The 14,468-nt window shown below is 43.6% G+C and overlaps 2 protein-coding genes across 2 annotated transcripts in view; one reads left to right on the top strand and one right to left on the bottom strand.

Annotated features, from left to right (window-relative positions):
* Positions 1–4,423, bottom strand: part of CEP126 (centrosomal protein 126) — a 36,424-nt gene extending 32,001 nt beyond the window's left edge. Inside the window, exons 1-2 of the mRNA XM_042862549.1 lie at positions 4,287–4,423; positions 3,511–3,636 (exon numbers count right to left, since the gene is read on the bottom strand). Of these exons, the coding sequence (XP_042718483.1) occupies positions 3,511–3,636; positions 4,287–4,423 (263 nt within the window). The remainder of the gene's footprint in view (positions 1–3,510; positions 3,637–4,286) is intronic.
* Positions 4,424–7,532: 3,109 nt separating this feature from the next.
* ANGPTL5 (angiopoietin like 5) overlaps positions 7,533–14,468 on the top strand; it is a 15,948-nt gene continuing 9,012 nt past the window's right edge. The window contains exons 1-4 of the mRNA XM_042862612.1: positions 7,533–7,631; positions 9,479–9,626; positions 10,485–10,588; positions 11,153–11,246. Coding sequence (XP_042718546.1) covers positions 7,533–7,631; positions 9,479–9,626; positions 10,485–10,588; positions 11,153–11,246 — 445 coding nt within the window. The remainder of the gene's footprint in view (positions 7,632–9,478; positions 9,627–10,484; positions 10,589–11,152; positions 11,247–14,468) is intronic.

The following is a 14,468-nucleotide window of genomic DNA, read 5'->3' as shown; positions in this document are numbered from 1 at the left end:
TGTGTAAAGGTAATCTGTCTAGTTCATAATATTGAAGTGCTGCTGTTAATACAAATTCAAGAATTCAAGATGCAAAGAAACTGATGCTATCAGATATGATATAGATATGAACACTGATTCCTTTAAGCCTTCACCTTGAAGAAGATCTCTGATTTTTGCTATTGAGATTTTGCTTTCCAAAACAGTACCTGCTTTTTTATATGCAAGTGAACTTTTGTTTTTCACTAATACATTAATTAACTGAGCACATCTTGTCAGGATTTGAACATTTTTAATGTTGAGGCTGTTGCATTTTAGAGGTATTGTTTGGAAACAAAAGACTTCAGTCTGCATCCTGTCTGTATATGGAGCTCTCATTAGCTTAAAAAGTGCATAAAACAAGACTGAGAACAGAACAGAGGTTCTGCTACATAATTCCTAGGTCTGTTAGAGGAAATTCACTGCTTTACTTTTCAAGAGAGGCTATGTAAATTTAAGGCTGGCCTTAAATCTGGTCATGCTCAACCAACTTTGCAAGCTTCTATGATCAAATGACCAGCTTTGGAGATAAGGGGATAGCAGTGGATACTGTCTACCTAGTAAGACAATAAGTCTAGTAAGGTAGACAGTAAGACTCTAGATACTGTCTCCCATTAGATCCTTATAGAGGAGCTGTTGAAATATGAGCTGGATGTGCAGACAGAAGGGTGGGCTGAAAACTGGCTGAATGGTTGAGGGCAGAGGATGGTTACCAGTGGCACAGGAAACTAACCTCTTTTTCCCAGGAGTCAGTACTGCATCCAGACCTGTTCGACATCTTCACAAATGGCCTGGTTGATGGAGGAAAGTGTACTCAAAGCAAGGTTGCAAATGACACTAAACTGGAAGGAGTGGCTGATATGCCAGAGGGTCCTGCTGCCATCCAGAAGGATCTCAGCAGGCTGGAGAAATGGGCTGACAGAAATCTCATGAAGTTTGACATGAAGTATAGATCCTGCACCTGGGGACGAGCAACCCCATTAAGCTGGATTGCATCCAGCTGGAAAGGAGGATAGCAGAAAAAGCCCTGGAGGTCCTGCTGAACACTAAACTGAATATGAGCCAGAAATGTTCCTCTGCAGCAAAGAACCCTAACAGTGTAGCATTAGACAAAGTACTGCCAGCAGGGTGAAGGAGATGATCCTTCTGCTCTACTTGGCATTGGTGAAGTCACACCTGCAGTAAAGTGCTGGACTCCTCAGTACAGGAGAGACATGGACATCCTGCAGAGAGTTTAGAGGAGAGCCTCCAGGATGAAGAGGGGACTAGAGAACTTCTCCTGTGAGGAGAGGCTGAGTTGAGCCTGTTCGGCCTGTAAGTGAGGAGGCTCTGGGGGATCTCATCAATTTCCAGTAATACCTGAAGGGATGGTGCAGAGAGGAAGAGCCAGACTCTTTTCAGTGGTGTCCAGTGCCAGGACAAGAGACAATGGTCACAAACCGAAACACAACAGGATCCTTCTGAACACCAGAAGCACTTCTGTGCTGTACAGGTGATGGAGCACTGGCACAGGCTGCCCAGAGAGACTGTGAAGTCTGCTTCTTGGAGACCTTCCAAAGGCACCTGGATGTGGTCCTGAGCATCCTGTTCTGAGGCAACCTGAGCAGGGGTTGGACTAGATGGCCTCCAGAGGTCTCTTCCAACCGCAGCCATTCTGTGTGAAGGCTAGAAGTAGCAATTAAATTGCTGTATTTCACACAGTACCCATCTATGCTGCATATGTTGAAAGAAAAAAAAAAAATACATTGAAAGGAAATTCCAGTTTTGAGAATATAAGGGAGCAGTGCCAAGAATAATTTTTGATGCTTGCCTATAAGTCCTGCCAGAGCATATTTAAGGTGCTGCCATGTGAGAACTCGGAGCTTAAGGAAGTCACACAATCCTTGAGAAGCCATCATCAAAGCTAGCACCTTTACAATATGTTACAAAGATAGTATCTCTTGGCTCATGAGCAGATTTGAGACATAACCTGATGGCTGAACCACTAGAAGACAAATCACTTCCTACCTGCATAACTTTCAGGAAAAAATATTCAATTTCAACCAACTTTTAAATTCCAAATCACTTTTCACTATATATGCTCTTGGTTTTGAATTATATATCACAGTTTATTAATACTATATGCACTTAATACCTTTCTAACATTTGACAACTACCTCATTTATAGCTAGCAGAATACTTGTCCTCACAGATTTCCATCTGAACTGCTTATGACACTTATTCTCAAATATCACAAATGGAAATAATTTTCTAATTTTTTAACTGACTCACTTGGGTAACTTGGATTTATACTGCGTAATACACTTAAGGCCATAATGAAATTCATATGGAAATGTATTTATATATCAACATGTATTAGTTTAGCTACTTCAGTCTGTCAAAAATATGCAGGTTGTCTGCTGTTTGCTTTTCCATCAGCGCATATTTCAAGATCAGTAATATGATAAATAGCGTTCATCTGAGAAGAGCAGTGTTACAGTGGTGCTGTTCCATAAAACTAAAGAAGATATTTAATCTTTCAACTGAGGCTTGGTATATTATCTGCAAGGGTTGTGGGTCTTTAATCATACCCAAGTGATACTTTCTCTTCATTCTTCTTTTTATTTCAAGATGTGTGCTGACAGCACAGTACGTCAATCTTTTGTGAAGCTAAAACAGCAGTATAAATAGTGTCTGCTGCCCCTGATGACTTATCATCTTATCATCCTATCATCCTATTTCAGGAAATAAATGTTGTACAAAATATCACCTGGTATGGAACTAAGGGGGAAGCGTGTTTCAGGGAGTTAACAATGGGCAGAAGTTGGTTGGAGGCTGAGGGCTTCTTCCGAAAAGACTTCAGTAGGAGCCCATCCATCTGTTTGTTATACAGAGCCACTCTCCTGCACATAAATGCTAGGGAAATGCCTTACACCACTGCACTCAAAACCTCAGTGTACGTTTTACTCAACCCACAGGTTGTAGAATTTTTCATGACTTTGTGCTTTCACATATGAGGAAATGCTGAATATTCAAAGCTCTGTTTAAAATGTCAATACACAGTAACTCCATTACAAATATACTTCTTTTCTAGAGAGGCTTAGCACTGCCTTTACTGGGAAGTGGGAACACCAAGCCTTATCACATGGGAAGCTGTGCACTGTCATTGCACATGCTCAGAAGCACATACACTTCAGCAAGCAGTGACAGCTGCCTGCCCGACGACTCCTGGATGCCTGAATTCATTTGTTACAACCCATCAAAGATAACAGAAATGGAAGAGTAACATAAGTGCAGGTCAGAGCCACAACATGTGGTTTTGGTCCAACAAGTAGCAGCTCGGAATGTTGCTCCCTTATAATTTATTTTAGGTTTAGTGAATTTTTTAAGCCTAGGAAAAGCAGTGAGGCTGCTTAGCAAAGTGAACGTGCACACTGTAGAAACACACTGACCTGTCTCAAACTTCTCACTCTGCTTTTTCTAACCTCCCACAGCACAGCCCTTGTTACTCACCTCCTCCTCCTGTTGGTCTCCTTTGAATACTTCCGCGCTCTGCTCCGACACAGCCTTTGATCTTCCTTCAGCGCCCAGCGCTCCTCTTCTAAATCCCATCCCACGGGAAATGCTAAAGCTCTGTCCCTGGCGCTGTGTGTGTTAAGGACAGTGCTGGCTGTGTCTCCAGAGCTCACGACAGATGCAGAAGCTGCTGGATGGACTTCACACACCTTTGTGAGCAGCAAAGGTCAAACTTCATCCCATTACATTCAGGATGCTGATAGACTGTTTGGTTAATCACACAACAGATGCTCCCATAAATATATATTATGGTCATAGCTCATTCAGTGTTCATCTGGAAAAACATGTACTTATATTTTACTGTTTACAGTCATTTTAACACATCACAGAATCACAAGATTGAATTGGATGGGACCCTTAAAGGCCATCTGATCTGCCTCCCCTGCAGTGAACACGGACACCTGCAGCTCCATCAGGTGCTCAGAGCCCCATCCAGCATCCCTGGAGCGTCTGCAGTGACGGCACCACCACCCCCTGGGCAACCTGTGCCTCTCACCATACAAATGGCGCCCCTTATGTCCCACACTATCAAAACCGTTTTTCTTCTACCCAGAAGAGAAAAAAAAAAAAAAGGTTGGGGAACGCCGGCTGCCACACTGCCGCCCCGCACCCCCGTCCCCACAGGGCCCCACCCCGCCCTTCGGCGAGCAGCGGGCAGCCATTCCCGGGCAGCTGCCTGCGGGCGGCTCGCGGAAGGATACGCGGAAGGATACGCGCACGGATCCGCGCCCGCCCCGCGTCCCGCCGGTTGCTGGAGGTCCCGCCGCCACAGCGCTCCGCCGCCCGTCCCGCCGGGCTCCACGCAGCGCCCCGGCACTGCCGTACGCTCCTGTGGCCGCACCTCCGCCATCGTAGCAACGAGAGACGCCGCTTCCTTCGCGACGGGGCGGGGCGGCGGGGAGCGGCCGAGGGGCGGCGGTTTGTCCCGAATAGCCCCGGTTGGTGTTCGGGGTGGCGCTGGGGCACGACGGGCGCTGGTGGAACGTCGGGAAAGACCTGGAGATAACTGTATCAGCTAGATCTGTATATGAAAAGTTCTGCCGCCTTAAGTCGGAGATATGCTAGAATGGAAGCGCTTCACCTCTAGTTCGGAGGAACAGCTCCAGACTCACCGCTTTGCCCAGTGTTGCAGGCAGAAGGCTGGTTGTTACTTCTCTGCCTCCAAGCAGACCTCTTCAGTTCTTTTCACACTCCGAAGACCCCAGTCTGTCTGATAAATGCGGTGTTTTACTGAGGAATAGACTCGTTTGAGTTGGAGAAAACCTTTAAAGGTTATCTAGTCCAACTCCCCTGCAATGAACAGGGACACCTACAGCTCCAGTGTGTGCTCAGAGCCGTCTATAACTTCCAATGTCCCAGGGATGAGGCATCCAACATCTCTCTGGTCAGCCTGTCCCAGTGCCTCACCACCATTACCATAAAAATATTTCTTCTTATATCCAGTCTCAATCTCCCCTCTTTTAGTTCGAAACCATTTTCCCTTGTCCTGTCACAACACACCCTGCTAAAGAGTCTGTCCCCTTTAGATAATGAAGATACTGCTCTCAGGTCTCTGGAGCCTTCTCCAGCCTGTACAGCCCCAGCTCTCTCAGCCTGTAAAGGATACCTTAAAAGACTTTACTGAGAACAGTCATGCAAATGGGACAAAATCATAGCTGTGAGACAGCTACCAAATTTGAGCTTATGTCATGCTTAGAAAGAATTTAAACTTCTTAGGCTTACTGTAAATTTTGACCTTAGCCAGCAAAACTCGTAACTGAATTGTAGTCATCTTCTGAAATTCAGTATTAAAAATGCCTTTAAATCTCTCTCTCTCTCTCTCTCTCTCTCTCTCTCTTTTTTAACAGCTTTTTTTTCTTTGTTCTTCATAGCCCCACTTTGTAGCTCCTCCAGGTCATTAGCTGCTTTTCTTGGTAAATAAGCTGAGCACCGTGTACTGCAGAGCTGTATGGTTATTCTAGGACAGCAAACAGCCTGGTCTCAAGTGGTTACAAAATGGAAGATCCCACTCTGGCAGCTGATTTGGAAGAGGTTTCATAAATTTTAATGTGAGCTAGTGACTGATATTCCAGTAAAGGATAAACATCAACTTTTAAATCTTTGTGGGACAGACTGAATTTATTACTAATCTGATTTGAAGGCTGGAGCACAGCTATGCTGCTGCAGAAACACATTTTTCTTTCCTTCTTGTTCCAGAAGGGATTCATCTGCTAATGCCCTTTAGTTTTCCTCCAGACTTCAGTTTAACTGTGTAGGAAAGGAGTTCAGCCAAGGTTCTGCCCATCCTAACCATTCCTTCTTGAAATTTGCCTTCTCTTCCTACTTCTGCATATAAGAAGAGGAGTGAAAACCATTTGTTCCTCCTTAGTGTCATATGTAGTTAGCAATGAAAATCTTTTCTCCTTAACTCCCTGAGTCTGTAATACAGATCATAACCTGTGACTTTGTAAGCAAGCATCAACTGATGCACTAGTAACATTCCAGAATTCTTCCTTGGAAAGCTACAAAGTACTCCAGAACAGGTTAAACATTTGATCACATCAGATACTGACTAACAGAAGTTGCTAAAAATGTCACAGAGAACTTCCACGTGTGTGCCTTGTAGCTACCAATTTTGAAACAAAACACTGCATTAAAAACATGGTACAGTATGTGGATTTAATACTGAATTTATCCCCCTGTTGCAACTGCTGTTAAATCTCCATTAAAGGCAATTTGCAGTGTATGCCAGCTTTGGACAGGGAGGTGAACACAGCACTGAGACCAGTGTAGGGCATTGGCTGTGCTAGTTCAAGGTGATACTCGAGTTTGTTGTGAAAGTGATTCAGACATGACATATCCTGGAGGTGTGGTACAAACTGAGGTTTAGAAATAAGCCATATCTAGTGTTCTGCCACCCCACCAATGAAAACACCTTCAGTTTAATGATAAAAGTCTTTTAAAAAGTTAGAATCTTAGAATCATAGAATCACAATGTTGGAAACGACCTACAAGGTCATCCAGTCCAACTGTCTCCTCTTCACCATTTCCACCACAAGCACTAAGCCATATCTCGCAGCTCCTCATCCAGACGCCTCTTGAACACTGCCAGGGACGGCGACTCCACCACCTCCCTGGGCAGCCATTCCAGTGCCTGGCCACTCTCTGAGAGAAAAAGCCTCACATCCAACCTAAATCTCCTCTGGTACAACTTGTGGCCGTTTCCTCGGGTCCTGTTCATTGCCTGGGAGAAGAGGCCAAACCCCTCTTCACCACAGCCTCCCTTCAGGAAGTTGTAGAGAGCAGTGAGGTCTCCCCTGAGCCTCCTCTTCTCCAGACTGAACAATCCCAGCTCCCTCAGCTGCTCCTCATAAGACTTGTGCTCCAGACCCCTCACCAGTTTCGTTGCCCTTCTCTGGACACATTCCAGGGCCTCAATGTCTTTCTTGTAGTGAGGGGCCCAAAACTGAACACAGTACTCGAGGTGCGGCCTCACCAGTGCTGAGTACAGGGGGATGATCACCTCCCTGCTCCTGCTGGCCACACTATTTCTAATGCAGGCCAGGATGCCGTTGGCCCTCTTGGCCACCTGGGCACACTGTCAAAAATGTTGAAAATTGATACCTTTTTTTTTTTTTCTTTCAATGAGCCTAAATCACTCACTACCAAATACAAATACCAGGGCTCAAAACCAGTGTGTAAGAAATTGTCGTGCTTTTACCACAGTGCAGAGATATGTTTAGTGTGTCATGTGCAGGTAATGAGCAGGAAGTGCTCTCAGGAGACAAGCAGTGCATGTATATAAACCTGCTGTGCAACAGAGCTGTGTTTTATTAAATGCAGGCATTAAAGGAGTGATGTGTTGGCTGCTCTTTGTGCTGTACACATTCCCGAATAGTTAGCTCAGCACTCTGTAGTGTACAATTCTTTCCGCAGAAATGTGAAACCCGTCAAAACATTTGCATTGCTGCAAGGAAAAGATGAAGAGCTTTGGGGTAACTTCATTAATTTCTCTTAGTGTTCTTTTGTTGGGCTGGGGAGAAACTGTTATAAGTGATGTCAAGCCTTGTTCATCTAAGGTAAGACTTTCAATTACTTTGCTGAGATAAGGCAATGAATGTAACTGAATAATTTCTTAGAAAAGCGACAGAGAAATAGACTGCTTTGTTCAGGATAGGTATGAGAATATGGAAGAATTAGGTATTTTCAGAGAGAGTGCATTGGAACTGTAGAAATACAGTACAACAAGAAAACATTTTTGTTTTAACATCTTTTATAACAGTTCAGTTGTTGGGATGTATTTTTATTGTCATCTGCATCCCTGCAAAGACACAGTAACTCCTGGTGTAGGCACAGTCCAACCTGTGACATGAACTCCCAAGGTCTAATTTAATGCCTGTTTCATTTTGCCTTTAGAAAGAATTAATACTGATTAAAGTATTTTCTTAACATTACTTAATTGAACAGCTGGTGGATAGCCGTGATAAAGCCCAGAACAACACTTGGCTCCATGTGATCTATTTATATGTTTCAATTGGTCTTTTTATAACTGTTGCTGTTCTTTTCTTCCTTTATTTTGTGCTTATTTCAATATCAAAGAAACATATTGTTTCTGTTCTCTAGCATTTATTCCTCTCTAGACACAAAGTGAAATCAAATTAATAATTCAGAAACTTTTTTTTTTAATCTGCCTGTTAACCATTTAATGTAATATTTATTTTCAATTTTAAAAGGCAAAAATCAGGAATAAACTGTTCAGAGCTTTGTCAGTGTAGTGCCAAAACCAGAAAGAGAAATCTGAAGCTGGAAAGGAGAGCAAGTAGTCAATTTGGTCAAGACTAAGTAAGTTTCCTTTTTAATTAGAATCTTTAAGTTTCTAAGGTCCTATTTACATCTGAAAGTACAGTATGAGCATGTTACAGTGCCTTGCTGAGATTATGGAATTAATAAACGAAGACTTAAATGAAAATATGTTCCTTAGCCTTCTTACAAGGAGATTTTTCAGGGATCATTTTGGCATTTCTTTAAGCGATGAATCAGAGACAGCCCCGTATTTTATGGCACCATGGAAGAAAAAATGTTAAATATGAAAATACTATTTTGAAATAACATTATTAGGTGTAGTAGTATGAAACTACTTTTACTGATGCTTTTATTGTTACTATTTCAGATAATTCTATCCCTGCAAATAGTGTCTCTTGAAACCTTCCCCAGCAAGAACATTTCAAATATTTTTTATATGTTGGATTTGTCTGCAAATCTGAGACTACTTGTGTGCCTAGATTAATAACTTGGGGAATCGTTTCCACAAACAAACTCTTAAGTTCTGAATTTGGAGACTTTGCAGAGTGAAAGGGTTTTTGTAATACGTGGTAAATCCCAAATCCCTCTCCTTTCCAGGGAAAATAACTTTGTGGGCATTTGAGATGTCTCTTGGGTGTGGCAAGTCTTAAAATGCGAGCTTCTTAAATGCAAGTATTTGCAAGTTTTGGCCTGCAGGTCACTCACAGAGTATTTTAGCAGAAATTTTGGTGTATTTTAAAAATTTATAGAGGTTACATACCCAGAGATGTGGTGGATGACACTCGAGGTCAAGCTGGATGGGGTTCTGAGCAACCTGATGGAGCTGTAGGTGCCGCTGTTCATTGCAGGGGAGTTGAACTAGGTGACCTTTAAGGGTCTCTTCCAGCTCAATTGATTCTATAATTCTGTGATTCTCTACTTCTGACACCCTTGCAAGACATGGCTAAGTAGAAGATGCATAACAAGCCTTGACCTCAGCTCTGTCAAGTATTGCTATAAAGCTTTTAAGAAAGCAGGTTTTAAAGGAAGATCCATGGGGTAATCAGCTTCATTTTGGCAGACTGAGCAGTTTAACATGTGTTTGTGATCAATTTATTTCCCCCTCCATTGTCTGGTACAACAGGGCACAAGGAATGTTGGAGCTGTGGAGGAACCACTCAAGGCAGAAGAGAAAAATAAATCTGCAGATATTTCAAAACAAAAAGAACAATGCCTTGTACCATGTGATGTTCAAGCTAAAATTTTACGAGGGGAAAAACAGTATATGTGCAGTATGTATTCATACAGAATACTCTAAACAACAAGCTATGCAATGCCCTGCTATGCATTCCTCTGCTACGCTACGCTATGCTGTGCTGATTTATTTTTTAATCTTCTTGAGCACATGTGGCAGACTTTGACCAAGCTGCCCACTCTGAATGTTGTTCAGATTTGGGATGCTGTGTGCAGTTGGGATAAATGAAGTTAATCATGCTGCTTTCTCTTCGTAATTGCTGTTGGGACAGGCAAATCCAAGCAGTAGCTCATCCCACCTGTCTGTGTTATCCCCTGAATATCTGTAGGTCTCTCCATTTGAGAGAAAGGCTTGAATGTCTGTTCCTTATTTAAATGCTGTACGTAAGTGTCCAAAATTAAGTGGGAAGAAATCTGTACTTGAGCTTGCCTTTTGTAGATATATATGCAGGACGTATCTTCTGTTCATCACCTGGAAAAACTAAACAGCAACTGACATTATCCAGCCTCAGAAAAAAATGTGTCAAAATTCTTGCCTTTCCCATATGATTTTCATTATGTATTATTGATTACATGGCAAGTGTAGTTTCTATATTTTTAGCATCAGGGGAAAACAAGGAACCTGAATAAATAGCACAGTGAATAGGCAAAATGCAGAATGGCAGGAAACCTTACATATCTATCCTTTTTTCAGATGTATTTAAATTTCAGTGTTATCCATTAACTGGTTATCCCAGTAGCTGAAGGTTAGGATGGAATTCATCAAATCTTATGATTTGTAAAGCTGAAGTTCTTAGCATCTTTGGGTTTAGATATCACAAACAGATGGTCATTATTTGATCAAGACTATTTCTAAGTTTGTGCTAACAAGGTGAATGAACATATTACTTTTAAAGGGAATTTGCAGAGCTCTCTTGTTGAATATGCAAGAAGCACAAAAAAACTGGTGAGAAACATGATGGATGATCAACAGTCTTCCTTGGATTACCTTTCGAATCAGGTACTTTTTTCTTTATCATAAATATTTTTATTTATTATTTACACTATGATTACCTTCTAACTGAGCTAATTAATTATTTACTTTGTCATTCACACAGTAGGACTGGAGTCTCTGTTGCATTGACTTCAGGAGTGATGTCTTGTAGCCCGGCTAAAGGGGGAGGCCCAGGGAGCGATTAGCACCACGTGCTACACGACCTAGTGGCACATGTGGCAGTAGGGCAAGAGGCTGTATGCAACCCTGTTGTACTTGTGCACGTGACAAGTACACACAATTACATTATCATTAACTGGCAGTAGTTTGTAAACACCATGCTCACTCAGTGCAGATAAAAAGCCTTAATCAAATTGAAGGGCTTTCCTCAAATTAATTGGAGTTGTGCCTGAAAGTGACTTTGGATGCAGAAAGTAAAAAATCTGACAAATTCACACTATGAAGTTACAACTCACTAACATACCTCAAAAATGACCTTCAGATTTTGTTTACTAGGAATCAAAAAGACCATCCTTAGAATATAAAATACTTCACTGCAACCTGTTTTAAGATATTTATTTAAACTTACAGGTGAATGAACTCATGAACAGAGTTCTTCTTTTGAATGCAGAAGTTTTAAGAAAGCATTTGGATCCACTTCCTTACAAAGCAGTTCAATCTCATGGTAAATATTTCCCACATTTTATCTTGAGCTTTTTCTTTTTATCTTTGAGAGAGTCTTAACAAAGAACAAATTACAGGTAAGCAGTTTTAACATGTACAATACTTATTCTGTGCTAGAATGCACACATAAAATCTGAAAAATTAGTGAACTATATAAGAATCTCATTGAAAAGGGAAAATAATTGGCAAGAGGATAATTTTGGGCATAGCATCTTGTTGATATTTATGCAAAATACTAAGCATTAGTTCTTAAGTGATTTAATGTAGCTAAATAGCACTTTCTTTTGTAATGAGATAAAGCATGCTCAACATTTGCAATATCTTTAAAAAAACCAAAACAACAACAACAACAAAAACCCAAACAGAAGTCAAACTGTGCACTGGACAGTTCATAACCTTTACAGTTCCCAACCCAACTACAGTAAACATTACCTTCTTCGGTCCTACCAGCCTTAGAAACTCGGGTCTGACACACGCTTAGCTTGACACTAGGCAAAAGATTATATGTTTATATATAAATCGTGATATAAAGGCTTTTATGAGTACAGATACAAACATTTGCAGGAAGAAGACATCCTTCCTTGGGTAATATGTGTTTTTACTCTATACAAATAGTCTATTAAGTCTATAAATTAGTCTACACTAATGCACGCAGCATGGGCAACAAACAAGAAGAGTTGGAAGCCATTGTGCAGCAGGCAAACTATGACCTAGTTGCCATAACGGAAACGTGGTGGGATTGCTCCCACGATTGGAGTGCGGCAATGGATGGCTATAAACTCTTCAGGAAAGATAGGCAAGGAAGGCGGGGTGGAGGTGTAGCTCTCTATGTTAGGGAATGCTTTTACGCTACTGAGATTATGACTGGGGACGATAACGTTGAATCCCTATGGGTAAAGATCAGAGGAAGGGCTGACAAGACAGGCACCCTGGTGGGCGTCTGTTATAGACCCCCAAATCAAGATGAAGAAACAGACGAGGTATTCTACAAGCAGCTGGCACAAGCTGCACAGTCGCCTGCCCTTGTCCTCATGGGGGACTTTAACTTCCCTGACATATGCTGGGAGTACAGCACAGCACAGAGGAAGCAGTCTAGGAGGTTTCTGGAATGCGTAGAGGACAACTTCCTGATACAGCTGGTCAGAGAGCCCACGAGAGGAACTGCCCCACTAGACCTGCTGTTCACAAACAGGGAAGGTTTGGTGGGAGATGTGGAGGTTGGAGGCTGTCTTGGACAGAGTGATCATGAAATGATAGACTTCGTGATTCACAGTGGAGCCTGGAGGGGGAATAGTAATACTGCTACCTTGGACTTCAGGAGGGCAGACTTTGAATTGTTCAGGGGACTAATAGGGGGAGTCCCCTGGCATTCAGTCTTAGCGAGCAAAGGGGTCCAAGAGAGCTGGTTGCTCTTCAAGAAGGAAGTCTTAAGGGCGCAGGAGCAGGCAGTCCCCCTGAGCTGCAAAATGAGCCGGCGGGGAAGAAGACCGGCGTGGATGAATAGGGAGCTATTCCTGAGGCTCCGGGAGAAAAAGAGAATCTACCGCCTGTGGAAAGAGGGACAGGCCACTCAAAATGAATACAGGAAAGTTGTTAGGATGTGTAGAGGTGAAATCAGAAAGGCAAAAGCCCAGCTTGAATTTAACCTAGCTGCTGGTGTGAAAAGGAATAAGAAACTCTTTTATAAATACATTAACAGTAAGAGGAGGACAAAGGAGAATATCCACTCTTTGCTGGATGAGGCTGGGAATGTGACCACTGAGGATAAGGAAAAGGCGGAGGTTCTGAATGCCTTCTTTACGTCTGTCTTTAAAACTCAGACCAGTTATCCTCAGGATACCCCTCTCTCTGACCTGGTAATCTCGGCCGGGGAGCACACTAACCCCCCTGTGATTCTGAAAGAAACAGTCAGAGACCTACTGCTCCAGCTGGACTGTCACAAGTCGATGGGGCCAGATGAGATCCACCCGAGAGTGCTGAGGGAACTGGCGGAGGTGATAGCCGAGCCGCTTTCCATCATCTGTCAGCGCTCCTTGTTGACTGGTGAGGTCCCAGAAGACTGGAGGCTTGCCAATGTGACTCCCATTTATAAGAAAGGTCGTAAGGAGGATCCGGGGAACTACAGGCCTGTCAGCCTGACCTCGGTGCCAGGGAAGGTTATGGAGCAGATCGTCTTGAGGGAGATCATGCGGCATGTGCAGGGTGACCGGGGGATCAGGCCTAGCCAGCATGGGTTCATGAAGGGCAGGTCCTGTTTGACCAACCTGATCTCCTTCTATGATCTAGTGACCCATCTGGTGGATGAAGGAAAGGCTGTTGATGTGGTCTACCTAGACTTCAGCAAAGCCTTTGACACTGTCTCCCACAGCATTCTCCTGCAGAAGCTGGCAGCCAGAGGCTTGGATGGGTACACTCTTGGCTGGGTAAGGAGCTGGCTGGAGGGCCGGGCACAGAGAGTGGTGGTGAATGGAGTTAAATCCAGCTGGCGACCGGTCGTGAGTGGTGTTCCCCAGGGGTCGGTGCTGGGGCCTGTCCTCTTCAATATCTTTATTGATGACCTCGATGAGGGCATCGAGTGCACCCTCAGTAAATTCGCAGATGACACCAAATTGGCTGGAAGTGTGGATCTGCCTGGGGGTAGCGAGGCCCTACAGAGGGATCTGGACAGGCTGGAGAGCTGGGCTGGAGCCAATGGGATGAGTTTCAACAAGGCCAAATGCCGGGTCCTGCACTTCGGCCACAACAACCCCAGGCGACGCTACAGGCTTGGGGCAGTGTGGCTGGAGGACTGCGTAGAGGAAATGGACCTGGGGGTATTGATTGATGCTCGGCTGAACATGAGCCGACAGTGTGCCCAGGTGGCCAAGAAGGCCAATGGCATCCTGGCTTGCATCAGAAACAGTGTTGCAAGCAGGAGCAGAGAGGTGATTGTTCCCCTATATTCAGCACTCGTGAGGCCGCACCTCGAGTACTGTGTCCAGTTTTGGGCCCCTCACTGCAAGAAAGATATTGAGGCCCTGGAACGTGTTCAAAGAAGGGCAACAAAGCTGGTGAGGGGTCTGGAACACAGGCCATATGAGGAGAGGCTGAAGGAGCTGGGAATGTTCAGCCTGGAGAAGAGGAGGCTCAGGGGAGACCTTATTGCTGTCTATAACTTCCTGAAGGGAGGTTGTAGTGAGCTGGGGGTCGGCCTCTTCTCTCGTGTCATTAGTGATAGGACCAG

Source organism: Lagopus leucura, unplaced genomic scaffold (genome assembly GCF_019238085.1).
Source record: "Lagopus leucura isolate 7727_CA_CO unplaced genomic scaffold, USGS_WTPT01 Super-Scaffold_702, whole genome shotgun sequence".
In the NCBI taxonomy this organism is placed as follows: Eukaryota; Metazoa; Chordata; class Aves; order Galliformes; family Phasianidae; genus Lagopus; species Lagopus leucura.
Note: the sequence above shows the minus strand (reverse complement) of the source record. Positions and strands in the feature narration are given on the sequence as shown.